The sequence below is a fragment of the Peromyscus maniculatus genome, chromosome 10 (assembly GCF_049852395.1).
Source record: "Peromyscus maniculatus bairdii isolate BWxNUB_F1_BW_parent chromosome 10, HU_Pman_BW_mat_3.1, whole genome shotgun sequence".
NCBI classification, from domain to species: Eukaryota; Metazoa; Chordata; class Mammalia; order Rodentia; family Cricetidae; genus Peromyscus; species Peromyscus maniculatus.
The window spans coordinates 22,901,430-22,915,644 of NC_134861.1; the positions used below are offsets into that span (position 1 = coordinate 22,901,430).

At 40.6% G+C, this 14,215-nt stretch overlaps 1 protein-coding gene across 5 annotated transcripts in view; it reads right to left on the bottom strand.

The window, feature by feature from the left end:
* The window catches only part of Aftph (aftiphilin), a 67,657-nt gene that overhangs the window by 13,669 nt on the left and 39,773 nt on the right, over positions 1 to 14,215 (bottom strand). For all 5 annotated transcript variants that reach the window (XM_076546044.1, XM_076546041.1, XM_076546045.1 and 2 more), the window contains exons 3-6: positions 11,678 to 11,829; positions 8,500 to 8,626; positions 7,506 to 7,562; positions 3,777 to 3,899 (exon numbers count right to left, since the gene is read on the bottom strand). In XM_076546044.1, the coding sequence (XP_076402159.1) occupies positions 3,777 to 3,899; positions 7,506 to 7,562; positions 8,500 to 8,626; positions 11,678 to 11,829 (459 nt within the window). The remainder of the gene's footprint in view (positions 1 to 3,776; positions 3,900 to 7,505; positions 7,563 to 8,499; positions 8,627 to 11,677; positions 11,830 to 14,215) is intronic.

A 14,215-nucleotide genomic window follows, 5' to 3' on the forward strand; every position in this document is an offset into this window, starting at 1 on the left:
CCAGCAGATAAAATGCAACCTAACAGAGAAGGAACTACACTGAAAGTCAATTTGGATCATTGACGACGGTAACTAATTATATTGATCTTTATTAACTTAGCTGGTCTCATGATGTATCAAATGAGGAGGTGCAGATCCCAAAGCCTCTAGTTCTTTACAAGTCTCCTGACTTTAAAGAAAAGAAACTGTAGGCCAGTAAGTGGGATGCACACTTTGTTTCTTTTGGAGACAAGGTCTTACTATGTAGATCTTGCTGTCCTGGGACTCATTATGCAGACCAGACTGGAGACCCGCCTGCTTCTGCCTCCTGAGTGCTGGGATTAAAGGTATGTAACACCATGCCTGGCTGGGATAGACATTTTTAAAGTGTTGATTTTCAGATATTTAAGTGTACATATGTGCATGCGCATGCACATGTGTGCGTGTGTGTGTGTGTGTCTGTGTGTGAGAGAGGGGCGGGGAAGAAAGAGGTAGAGTGAGTGAGTGAGTGAGAGAGAGTGCATTTGTGTGAGTGTGTGTGGGAAGACCAGAGGAAGACACTGGACATCCTGCTATCCTGCTTTATCCCACTCTACCTTACTCCTTTGAGACAGGGTCTCTCATTGAGCCTGGGGCTAGGCTGCCAGTCAGCAAGTCCCAGGGACCATGCTGTCTCTGTCCTGCACAGTGCTGGAGTCACAGACTCTGAGTGGACATACCCACGTTTTATTCAAGTGAGAGAGATTCAAACTTCGGCCTCATGCTTGCACAGGCAGTGTTCTTAATGCACCAAACCATCTCTCCAGCCCAACTAACATGTTTTTGAGATGAGGTCCTGATATATTTCTCAGGCTAGTCTCAAACCTGTGGTCCTTCTGCTTCCTTGTGCCAGATTGCAGGTGTGTAGGTATGTACCCCAGAACAGTTCAGGGGTTTATTTTAGTCAAGTTTTTTGGCTTAGAAATTACGTGGAATCAGATTTTTTTTTTTTCTTTTTGAGACAGGGTCTCGTTTCATTGCCCAGGCTGGCCTTAAACTGACTGTGAGGCCAGGCTGGTTTTTGAACTCGAATTCTGTTCAGTCCTCCAAGTGTGATCACTGCACGCACTACCATGCCTTGGGAGATTTATGCACTAAAATGAATTCTTACAACTGATTTGACTACTCTAGGTTTTTAAATTTTATAACGAAGTGAACAATGGTAAATATCAAATAGAAGATAGTTGACAGATGTTCTTTAAATAAGCAGTCACTTAGTTTTTCACTCAGAAAACTATTTTGTTTTCTCTTTTGCTGACTGTGTTAACACTTACAGAAATAACTTGTGTTCTATTAGATTTTTAAATATCAACATGTCGTTGCTTATTTCCGCTCATATTGTTGGTCTTGCTGGTCATGCTTCACTGTAAGGAAGGCACTATTACAACATTATACTTATTTATTTTTATGGGGAAAGATGCTATTATATGTAGGATAGAAATGTGAACTGGTTCTTCGGGGAAGATACTATAATTGCTTTGGTAAAATAGGGACAGGCAAATTAACATAAGCATCTACTCTCCAAAAATCATGTTCAGGCTGTTCAGCTTAGAGGCTGAGGAGGAAGGTATAAGACATTAAGAGATGCCAGGGATAAGACAGTGGGCCCGGAGTGTAACTACTGAGGGTATCTTTGTCCTGTGTCTGTGCTGTGCACTAGCTCCCAAGGCCCTGACACTGATCTGCCACTGAGCTACATTCTCAGCTTCTAAGATAGCCTCTGTGCTGAGTGAAGGGTTCTGTATGCTGACTGTGGGGGTGATTACCTGCATCCATACACGTGACCAAGGCATACAGAACTATATAAAAAAGATCCTAGCTTAGTCCTGATTATACTTCATATTTACTATAATTATGTGAAAGGCAGCCAAAAGCCTTTTCTTTCTTCTATCTTTAGAATACCATGGGTACCTGTAATTTTTCAAAGAAGTTAACAATAACGCTGGGGAAAAGCTGGTCTGTAACTAGAACAGACAGAGGCTGGCAGAGAGAGGCCTGGTCCTGGTCCTGCTGACCACTGATGCCCAACCCTGGGCAAGTCAGTGAGGCTTCCCAAGTATGTTTCCTTGTTGAAAAGAAGGTGCAGGGTGTGAGAAATCACTTCCGGCCCTGGACTTAATCTGACTCACAACTAAGTAGCTCTACCAAAAGTGGCTAAAGCTGCTACTGATGACCAGGTGGTTACACTCGCCTCCATACAATGTGAGTGCAAGATACTCTCTCCGCAAAAAAAAAAAAAAAAGCCACCCTGGTGTCCCCTCCAAGACTTCACTAATTTCCCTCTAACCCTGAAATCAAGATTAACCTGCCTAACTCTCCCAAGTCCTGGAATGACAGGTTTGTCAGTACACTGGGTTCCAAAGTTTTAAAATCCCTTAACAAGAGAAGCAATGGTTGTAGTACTGAAAAATCCTACTCAGGTTGGGGTGGGGTGGGGACCCAAAACCATAAAACAAGTCTTTAAATTGAGATCGAGTAGGTAGACTGAAAGAAATCATGCAACTGTAGTATGCTCGAAAACCACTCTTCAGAGAGGCTAAGAATGCAGACACACAGGAAGTGTGGCTATGGTTTATGGGGGAAAGAAAGAAAAATGGGATCCTGAAGAGGTAGTTCTGATGTAATTCGCAAATTTCCAGCATTACAGGCTACTGTCATGTCACCTGAAAAGCATAGCCACTTCCAGATACAACAGTATTACTGTAGGGACCAAAAAGTGACATAAAAATTATACATGCATCCCAATGACGAGAGGTGAGACGTATCACTTTATATGAAGAAGATCTTCACAATGCACTCCTTCAGGTGCCTGTTTTAAGCTGAACCACGGGTATGGAGTCAAGCAACCCAGCATGAAATTCTAAATAAAATACATGGATTTCATTTGGTTACCTGGAATGTACCTTTAGTTAAGTCTGAATTAAATTATGTAAGAATATAACACGCTGTAAGGTTATGAACAGAAGAAGCTTCTAAGACGTAGGGGCAAAATGACAAGCAACAGCTAACTCCACTGAAATGAGCAGCATTTGTGGGGATGGCTGTGTAGAGGAGGAAAAGGGCAAAGAGGGAAAACCGACACTAAGTGTCTCAATGCGAAAGCTGCCTTTTCAGAAAGGATAGGGGAGCAGCTAAGACCGTGGGGACGGACGGTGATCAAGACAGAGGTCAGTGTGCTGCGGCAGGTGACCTAGGGACCGGCACAGGTGGGGCAGCCCTGCGAGTGCAGTGTGGGCCAAGGAGAGGGGGGTAGCGGACACCCGCCAACCATCCATGAAGCCAGGCAGCGTGCACACCAGGCTTGGCACAGTGAGGTACAGCAGGAACAACAGATGTTTCTTAAAACACACTTGAAAGGGTTGGATCTATGTTTTACATATCATTTTCTTTTCTTTTTCTTTCTTTCTTTCTTTCTTTTTTTTTTTTTTGTTTTCAAGACAGGGTTTCTCTTTGTAGCCTTGGCTATCTTAGAACTCACTCTGTAGCCCAGGCTGGCCTTGAACTCACAGAGATCCACCTGCCTCTGCTTCCTGAGTGCTGGGATTAAAAGGTGTGCGCCACCACTGCTTGGCTATCTTTTTATTTTTGAAAATTACAGATAATTTGCCTACTGTAGTCTAAGAATGTTAATTAACAATCAAAAACATGTCTATCATCACATTTTACAAATGTAAAGATAAAAGATATATTAAGGAAAATAAACCAGTATGTGTGATTATGTGTTCATATGCATGCTTACACACACACAAATAGTTTACCTGGAAGGGATCAGATATACACGTGTTCATTTCTGGTGTCATAATGGTTGTCTGACCAATAGAAGCAATTTTTTCTGCAGCAGATAGTGGTTTCAATGGTTCCTTGGTGGGCTCTAACATACCCTGAAAAAGGTGTATTAGTCATTAATTGGAGAGGGATAACACAAAATTTGTAATGGCAATCTAAAAGAAAAAAAGATTATTGTAGAATAAAATTTTTTGAAGTCAAATCTTCCATTTTAAGTAAGATTTTACTTTATGGTGTTTAAGACACTAATGTTACTCTGTTAATATTAATCTTTTTACATAGAGGTATGTTGAAAACACAGTGTCTTTTAGTATGAGTTTAATGTCTTTAAATCTGAGCTGGTGTCTTGGTACTGAGACCCTGGGTCTGGCAAAGAAAACAGAGAAAGACTGCCATTTCAGAGAGGAAAACACACTCTCTGTACTCCACTGGATCTGAAACAATTCAAACACACTTTTGTGGGTGGAGTGGGTTCGAGACAGGGTTTCTCTGTGTAATAGCCCTGGCTGTCCTGGAACTTACTATATAGACCAGGCTGGCCTCGAACTCATAGAAATCCTCCTGCCTCTGCCTCCTGAGTGCTGGGCTTAAAGGCGTGCACTACCACAGCCCAGCCCAAACACACTTTTTAAGTAAAAAAGGTAAGTACTTTGGATGGGTATAGAAACAACAAAAAGAAAATTATTTGGTATCAAGGCTCTACCAAACACAAAATTGACAATCCAGGTTAATAGTATGAAAAAGCAAAGTTTTTTTTTTTTTTTTTTTTTTTTTTTTTTTTGTATATTATAAATCATAGCTGAGGGGTTTGAGAGATGGCTCAGAGGTTAAGAGCACTGGCTATTCTTCCAGAGGTCCTGAGTTCAATTCCCAGCACCCACATGGTGGCTCACAACCATCTGTAATGAGATCTCTCCCTCTTCTGGCCTGAAGGGATATACACAAGCAGAACACTGTATACATAATAATAATAAAAAAAAAAATCATAGCTGAGGACCAGAGTAAAGTGCTTACATCTCTGGAAACCAACCAAACAAAATCAAACAACTTGATAAGCTCTTGAATATTTATTACATTTCTATACACACACACACACACACACACACACACACACACACACACACACACACAAGTCACTCTTAACTCTGTGTAGCATGAGTGTGGGAGATCAAAGCTCTAGGACAGGAATCTCAGAATCTGTGGATTTCTAAAGCTGCCTTTTAAGTAGAATCCTTACTCCCTCAGGGGAGTAAACTAGTAAGAGCAATTTATACACTCAACCCCTCCCCTTCCTACAGACCCAGTTCCTAAATCTAATATACATGACAGGCTTTCCTGTAGTAGATAGACAGATGAAAAGAAGTTCCTAGTCAACTTGGTATCACATATATATTATATATTATACAGGTTCTTCAATATGTTTTTATAAAAGAATATATTTGGTAATTACTAGTGTCAGCCACATTTCTTAATTGGAACTGATTTAAACCAGCTGTGCTCAAAATGTAGTTGCCAATTAACAGCACCTAAACCTTTATCAGATGCAGAAATTCTCAAGCTATGCCTTAAATCCACTTAATAAAAAGCTTAAGAGAGTGCCAGAAATATGTGTCTCCCCACCCCTTTCTTTTCTTTCTTTTTTCTTTTTGGAGTCATGGTTTCTTTGTGTAGCCCTGGCTATCCTGGAACTCACTCTATAGACCAGGGTGGCCTCAAACTCACAGAGATCTCACCTGCCTTCCAAGTGCTGGGATTAAAGGCGTGTACTATCACACTCAGACCACAGAAATCTGTCCTAAATTTTCCAAACAATTTTGAAGTTGAAGAACCAGAAACTTAAATGATTATTTTAGTCAGGTGGTGGTGGTGCATACCCTTAATCCCAGCATTTGGGAGGCAGAGGCAGGTGGATCTCTGTGAGTTCAAGGCCAGCCTGGGCTACAGATTGAGTTCCAGAAAAGGCTCCAAAGCTACACAGAGAAATCCTGTCTCAAAAAAAAAAAAAAAAAAAAAAAAAAACAACAACAACAACAACAAAAGATTATTTCAGGTCTACTCCTTCATATAAAATGCACCATAGGGGAAAAAATACAGTTAAAATTGAGCTTTGGTATTAAAGATATCCCTGGATATTAGTTCACTGTTTACTCAGGCTTGCTTGCCTGGGCAGGGAAGCAGATGGACAGAGTCATACAACATGGACCCCGACCACCCACACCCAGAAACCACAGTGAAAGAGGTGGGAAGATCTATTTACGTTCACTAAATAAATGTTAGTATGGGGCTTAAAAACAGTCCGTTTTTACTATTACAGGCAATAAAGTTACAAAATGAAGTGTAAGCTTTAGCCACCAACTCCTCACAGGACTCTGAGGTAGCTAATGTGCTGATGCGACATGGCTGGCAAGCTGACCAAACTGTCTACAAGTGAGGTGTCATGTAGCCCAGGCTAGTCTTGAATGAGCCATGAGAAAAGGATGACTGTGAACTCCTTCCTGATTCTCCTGTATCCTCGACTCCTCAGTGCTGGGATTATAGGTCTGCACCACCACACTCAGCTTTCTTTTGTTTTTACATTTTCCCCTTAAGTTCAATTTATTCCTTCTAGTAACATGACATTTTTAGCTTACTGGATAGGACATTTTCATTTAGCATAACTCACCCCAAAACCACAAACATCAAACTTTTGACTGAGAAGCTGGGAAGCTGGCTCTAAATGTTTGCTGTGCAAGCCTGAGGACTCACGCATGCCTGTGAGCCCCGCACGTGAGTGCTGACAGAGGATGCCAGGGCTTGCTGGCCTGCAGTCTAGCTCCAGGCTCAGGGAGCAGTCTGTCTCAAAGGAATGAGGCAGAGTCACGGAGCAGGACTCTGTCCTCCCCCGTCTCTATAGACATCTGCACCCACATGCGAAGTGACCCCACATGCATACCCACTCCCCACAAAGCTACAAAATCTGACTAAATCTTGCTAAAGAATAAAATGAAAAATGCCCATTTGCCAGAACTACCTGGTAGATCTGGAAAAACAAAATTTACACATTAAAAATATTAAAATATTAATGGAAACTCTAAGGTCCTGGCTCATTTTCATGTACTATAATTTGGTATTTCATGCTCTTTTGGACATCCATAGTTTCAATGTTGTTTTATTTAAAATTAATAATTGAATTAAAACATCTCTAAGGTTCCAGGTACTTTATCTTCCCTTTTTCATTTTAAAAGTTAGAAAAGAGGCTGAGGAGATGGCTCAGCTTCGGTATCTGCCGGATGAGGGTGAGACCAGAGTCTGGATCCCAGCACCTGGGCGGCAGAGGCAGGTGGATCTCTGTGAGTTTGAGGCCCGCCTGGTCTCCAGGGAGAGAGAGTTCCAGGACAGCCAGGGCTGTTAACACAGAGAACCCTGTCTAGAAAAAACAACAAACAACCAGGCAACAACCCCAGACCACTACCACCAAACCCACTTTCTGACGAGTGCATGATGCACACCTTTAGTTTCAGCACTCAGGAGGCAAAGCCAGGCAGGCGAGTCTCTGTAAGCCAGAGCTAGACTGTTCTAACTGAGAATTCTATGCCAGCCAGGTCTACAGAGAAAGACTGTATCTCAAAACAAACAACTAATTTTTTGTCATGCTATATAAGATGATTTTAAAAAAATAAATGCAATGAAGATGAATATACGCAGAAATATTCTGTACTTACCAATCCTGCTGCATACATGGGCACAATAACAGGCTGCTTCTTATTGCCAGTGAACAGCTGGGTTTGTATCAGGGAGAAAGAACATGTGTTTAGAGAATGGTTTGTCTGTCATACAATGAAACTGTTTCTAATATGCTTACAATGTTTATTATACTGTGAATAATGAACAGAATAAAATATAAGCTCTCCTATGGGCTCTTACAAACATACATACTACATGTGTGTACATACATTCATGTGTGCATATATGTAACCCAGCCCAATTTTTCATTTTACAGTTAAGGAAAAACAAAAATTTTCTAAGAAATAATACTTAGAGCAGTGGTTCTCAACCTGTGGGTCACAACCCCTTTCACAGGGTCCCCTATCAGCTATCCTGCAAATCAGATATTTACATTATGATTTATAACAGAAAAATTACAATTACAAAGTAGAAACAAAAATCATTTTATGGTTGGGGTCACCACAACATGAGGAACTGTATTTAGGGTCGCAGCATTAGGAAGGTTGAGAACCACCGACTTGGACTGGAGAGAAAAGAAGGCTCAGCAGTTAGGAGCACTGGCTGCTCTTCCAGAGGTCCTGAGTTCAATTCCCAGCAACCACATGGTGGCTCACAACCATCTGTAATGAGATATGATGTCCTCTTCTGGTGTGCAGGCATGCATGCAGACAGAATATTGTATACATAATCAATCAAGCAAGCAAGCAAGCAATCTTTAAAAAAAAAAAAAAAAAGAAGACCACTGTCTTTACAGGAACATTACAGTGTCTTAAAATTTCCACATTCAGTGGCACCAAAACTACACAGAGAAACCCTGTCTGGAAAAACCAAAAAATAAATAAATAAATAAAAATTTCCACATTCAAAATAGGTGAACATTCAAGCCAACTATTTCTTTGTAGAGCTAGATAGTCACAGCTTAAACAGAATAATAAATTTAAAAAATGCACAGGTTGATTAAAGTGTTTTTCAAGGTTCTAACAAACTCACAATGTTTCGAGTGTCTATTCCCAAGGAGCACAAAAGCTTCTTGTTGCTATGGGAGCCACCCCACTGGTATCTCAAGCCATGTGCATCATGAATATCCTGCAGTTCCGTCCACACATCCAGCAGTTCACTGTAAAGGCCACAATGAAGCCAACAACACGTTACTCAAGCGCTTTCACCATGAACTTCCCCTTCAATACACTGATGATATACCATACATTGCAATCAATTGTGTATCAACTGTTACCTCAGTGCAATCAAGAGGCAGCACTAACAGTAATTAGAAAGATAAGTTAATCTCATACGAAGGACTACAGTCCAGGAATCAGCTTGTTTCTTAAAAAAAAAAAAAAAAAAAAAAGACCATTTATTTATTTTTATATGTGTGAGTATTTTGTCTGCATGTGTGTATGTGTCACACATTTGTGCCTCTTATGTTCAGAGGCTAGAAGAGGGTATCAGATCCCCCAGAATTGGAGTCATGGAAGGCTGTAAGTCACTATGTTGCTGCCAGGGACTGAACCCAGGTCCTCTGCACTGTAAAGTGCTCTAATTGCTGAGCCATCTCTCCAGTCCTAGCTTGTTCCTTTTTATTGGAAAAGAAAAACATTTAAGGGCTGGGCTACAGTTCAGTTGGTTGAGCGCTGCCTTGCATGCCCAAATCCCTAGGTTCCATCCCCAGCACTGAAAAAACCTGGCCTACTGTGTAGGTCTACAATCCAGCACTCAGAAGAAAAAAAACGTCAGCGGTTCAGTCATCTTTGGCTACATAGGAAGTTCCAGGCTAGCCTGTGCTACATATTTTGTTTCAAAAAATTAACATTTAAAACAAAAAAAAATTACCTGGCACCCACCATTTTAATAGAATTACTCAATATTTTCCTTTTTGTGGTTTGAGACAGGCTCAGGTAGACATAGCTTTTGGATCTTCTTGCCTCAGCCTCTAGAGTGCTGGGATTCTGTGCTACCATGCCCAGCTGTCCTTCAGTCTTGATTCACAAAGGTACAATTATATTTTCTTCCTTTCTAAATATGGATCTGTAATATATGATTTTCTATTTCTTTTTCAGGTTGTATTTTCTGGCCTGCATATGTACAGTAGCACCTTTTACCATCTGTCCCTGTCCTTTTTTCTCATGGTTTTCAGTTACCTGTGGTCAACTATGGTATGAAAATATTCAAGGGGAAACTCTAGTAAGACAAAATACATTAATTTTTAATTAGTGCTATTATGAGTATTTCCCTCATATCATCTCATCACATACACTGTACCATCTCATATCACAGTACAATAAGGTGTGCTGAGAGATCACATTCACATAACTCTTATTACAGTGTAATCTTCTATTAGTTACTATTTATAATCTCTTACTATGTTTAATTTATAAATGAGGCTTTGTGGACATATAGAAAAACAGAGCATGTATAGACATTAGCACTATTCAACACTTTAGGCATCTTCCGGGATCTTGTCACACACTCCCTGTGGACAGGGAGGGATTGCTGTGACTTTGCCAATGGCTACATCACACTCAGGTCAATGCACCATCATTTGTTTAGTTACAGCCTACAGCTCTCAGTAAGATGTCTTTTACTACTTGGATCCTATTATTAGGCTAGCAGTGACCATCTTTCAGTATTTTATGGGGTGTATTGTCGTATGGTATATTATTTCCTTTGACTGATTCTCTTGGAAAGAGATTTGTGCCCTTTTTGAAAGCCTATACCAGAAATACTGAGGCTACAAAGAGGGACAAACTAGTTACAAGTGACTTAGTTAAATGGAAGAGAGGGAAAATTTGAGAAGGAAAAGATGCTTCCAAAGGCAGAAAATGATGAAGTACAAAAAGAAAGCCCAGAAATAGAAGTAACTTTGAAATGAAAATCAGAGTATGAATTTAGACACCCTAACATCAAGTACTTAACAGGAATTCCAGGAACGGAAGAGAGGCAGAGGAGAGCTGATGACTGTAAAGGTAAAGCTATAAAGGAACGCTCACTATGAAGAACAAGCCGTCAGTGTGACTCCCGTCAAGATGCTTCACTGTGAAACCACAGCCGAGCAACAACGTGTACATCTGCACGGATTAGGAGAACTTGGCCTCTTGTGCAGTCTCCCTAACAGGCGATATCAAGTAAGCTAGAAGGGGAGTTTTAAGATGACAGGTATAAAGAAGCCTAGGCTGAACCATTCTAAACAGGAGCAAGAGAGTTGGTACAGGGTGAGCCAGGGGATGACAGCCTGATAAATTTGATCTCCAGGAAAACTGTATGAATAGGCTCTTAGGGGCAAGGGAAGATGTAGAAAATAGAGGAGAGACTATGTGAAGTGCTTGAGAGCAGAAGTATTTTGGGCTTCAGACTGTTTTAGGTTTAGGTTTTGTAGACTTTACTGTTGGGCATCTAAAATCTGAAATGCTCCAAAATTATAAACTTTTTGAATGTCATGTCAATGCTCAAAAATCTGTGGATTAAAAACGTAATCAAGCTCTCTTCCTTTTTCAGTGCTGGAGACCAAACCTGAGGCCTTGTATAAGCAGGCTGGGCAAGTGATCCACACCCACAGCCCATAGGGGTGGATTTCACAGCACTTCAAAGTTGGGCTTTCCACATTAGGGATGCTCACCTTGCATAAAGTTTAGGAAGACAGCATGAAGAGAAAACAAGGGCTTATTAAGCAATACATAGTATTTACACAGTTAAAAGGAAAATACGACATTTAAAAAATTAACCAAAAGCTGTGATGTCAGTATGCCGAGAAGATGAAAACAAAATAGCAGAAGAGCTACATTTTCAGTGAAGCCAAGTGTGCAGACACATTTTCACTGACGTTAGGGGTGCTGACACATCCCTGTAATCTCAGCCCTTGAGCTTGAGTGCAGCCTGGGCTATACTCAAGTATAGCCTGGGCTACAGAGATGGACACTGCCTAAAACAAAAACCAGCTCATTTATCACACTAGGTAGTCAGGAGGTAACAGAGCATTGGCTGATTAGAATGTTAATTTAAAGGCATCAAAAGAAACATCTCAAAAGTAGAGAAACAGGGATAATTTCTTCAAGTCTTTTAGCACATGATTAGGCTTCAAATATAGTATTTTAAAACAATGCTGTGAGAAATCTTTACAAATCAGACCAACTGAAATGAACAGAATCACGTTCTCTAAGAACTATCTACTTACCCACTTCCAGCTAAGGCCTCTCTTGTTTTTATCTGCGAGTTGTTTGTTTCCAGCAAGTGCTTCAGGGAAGTAACTTCCTCGTCAGCATCAGGGACAAATACAGAAGGAAAACAGGCTTCGAAAATTCTCTCCAACCGGTTGAGTAAAGCTGTCTGAATCAACCCCCAAAAAGTTCACTTTCATTTCTTCAGTTTTAATGATGTCATAATTTTAGTGCACGCGTGCGCAAGTGCGAACACACACACACACACACACACACACACACACACACACACACACACACACACACACAATCTACTCCTGTAAGAGGGAAGGAAACCACCCACCACTCAAGTACAGAAAACAGTGAGAGGAACAACTTCCACAATGACTCTAAATGCCTGAGCATTCATGCTGTTGCTGCAGACATGACTAACAGGAAGTGCCAAGCATCCACTGTCCTACCATATAGTATCTTAGTCTGCTACAGATCTCTACAAAGAAAAAGTTATTGCTCTATTGTATAGTAAGAAAGTAACTTCCAAGTCTGAATAATCTCCTGAAAGTCAAACCAAAAGAAAAAAGAAATCAGACAGCATTCATCTTCTCTCCATTACTCAGGTAACAGAGTAAGCATAGAGACATACAGACCAAGGAAGTTGGGTATTTGGGAAAAGTAGGCTACCACAGCTAATCAGAACTGCTTTCTTGACATAAACACTTAACCGTGAAAGCCTTTTTGAAATACCTCTGCTGAAACAGGTGCAGAACACTGTAAGAAAGAGTGTGTCAATAAAAAGAATTGGGCGTGGGGCTGGAGAGAAGGCTCAGCCATTAAGAGCACTTCCGCTCTCCTAGAGGTCCCCGTTCAGTTTGCACAGCCGCATCAGGCAGCTCACAACTCCAGCTCCAGGGGAGCCCGTGACTCTGGTCTCCTGGGGTACTTGTACTCACATGCACATGCCCATATGCAAACACACACACCCCTACGCATACTTAAAGATAATAGAAGTAAATCTTAAATTTTTACATGTATTCACTTTCTGCGCAGTGGTGGCGCAGGACTGCACGCCAGGGCGCACGCCTGGAGGCGAGGTGGATCTCTCCTTCCCACCACATGCACGGATCGCGGAATTAAACTCAGGCCTTCCGGCTTGGCAGTAACACTCTTACCCACTGAGCCATCCTGCTGGGCTGAGTGTCTTAGTTTTTACTGATCTAAAATTCAACAGCTCCTTATCATTTTTGACATCATGTATTATCTTCTAGAAATCCCATTTCTTTACTTACCTTAAGGTAAAGCCAGGACATTTACTAGAGTATCTTCTCACCATAAAATAAATGGATAAATTTACTTGGCATTTTGAGTTTTTTTTTTTTTTTAATTCAAAGTTGTTGGATTTAGAATAGTGATTTTTTTTTTGGGGGGGGGGGAGATACCACTGTATTTATTGTATATGTGCAACCTTATTTCCATCTTCTTAACTGTGTTTCATATACATGCAGGATATTTTAAAACTGAGTTCAACTTACTATTTAAACATCAGTAGGAATACAAACTGTTATAAGTTAAAGTCTGTTAGAAGATTAAATGTGCTACTGAAGTTGACAACAGAAAATGCCACATCAAAATTCCTCCTGGCAACTGACACAAACAAGTTAACACTTGATTTCTCCTTTGGAGTAGTCAGTAACTAGGAAGAAGAAAAACAAAGGGCATAATTTCTAGAATCACATTTTCCAAGTGCCCAAATCTCCCTTTTGGAAGCAAAGCCTTATCACTTATAATTAGTCTCAGGGCACTCCTTTGCCAACTCTGCCAAAGTTCTCTGATGCCCTCATTATATTCATGTGAGACGAGACAAGTCTCACTTTCAATTATGAACCCTAAAGCAAATGGTAGACTTCAGATCCCCAGGCTCCTGAAACTTGAGCCTGTCAAGGGGAACCAGTACTAACTGGCTTCAACAGGGGGGACAGACAGACATGACTTTGAAAGAGATCAGATAACTATCTAATTGGAAACCTGATGAGCACTTCCCTCGTGGGCAGGGAAGGTAAATAAAAACTCACCTAGGACCACATTTTATTTACCAGAAAATTAAATCTTTACTGTATCATCTTTGTTACCTTTTTAAAGGAACAGGGAAAAACTCAACTGTCACCAGAAGAAAACAGCAATCCTAAATTGAACTGGCTGGACAATACTGCACCTAGCTTAGGTTTTAGGCATACTAGTCAATGAACATCTGCTCAAATGACTGCAGAGTATTTGAGGGAGGAAAATCCCATTAACCTAATCACTTCAATTTCTTTGTCTTTAGCCTTTCCCCACGAAGGATATAAAGTACATAAAATATTTAAAACTGTGTTTTACATATCTTCAGAATTAGATAGAAAATACATTGTTTCCAATCTTTTGTTAGATGAGGCAAAACAGGGTTTAGCAACATTTTCAACAGACAGCAATAGAGTAATTACTTTAGGCTTTGTAGGCCATCTCTAAACAAGCAAGTATGAGTGGGTTCCAGTAAAACTTCGAGTACGAAAGCAAGAAGT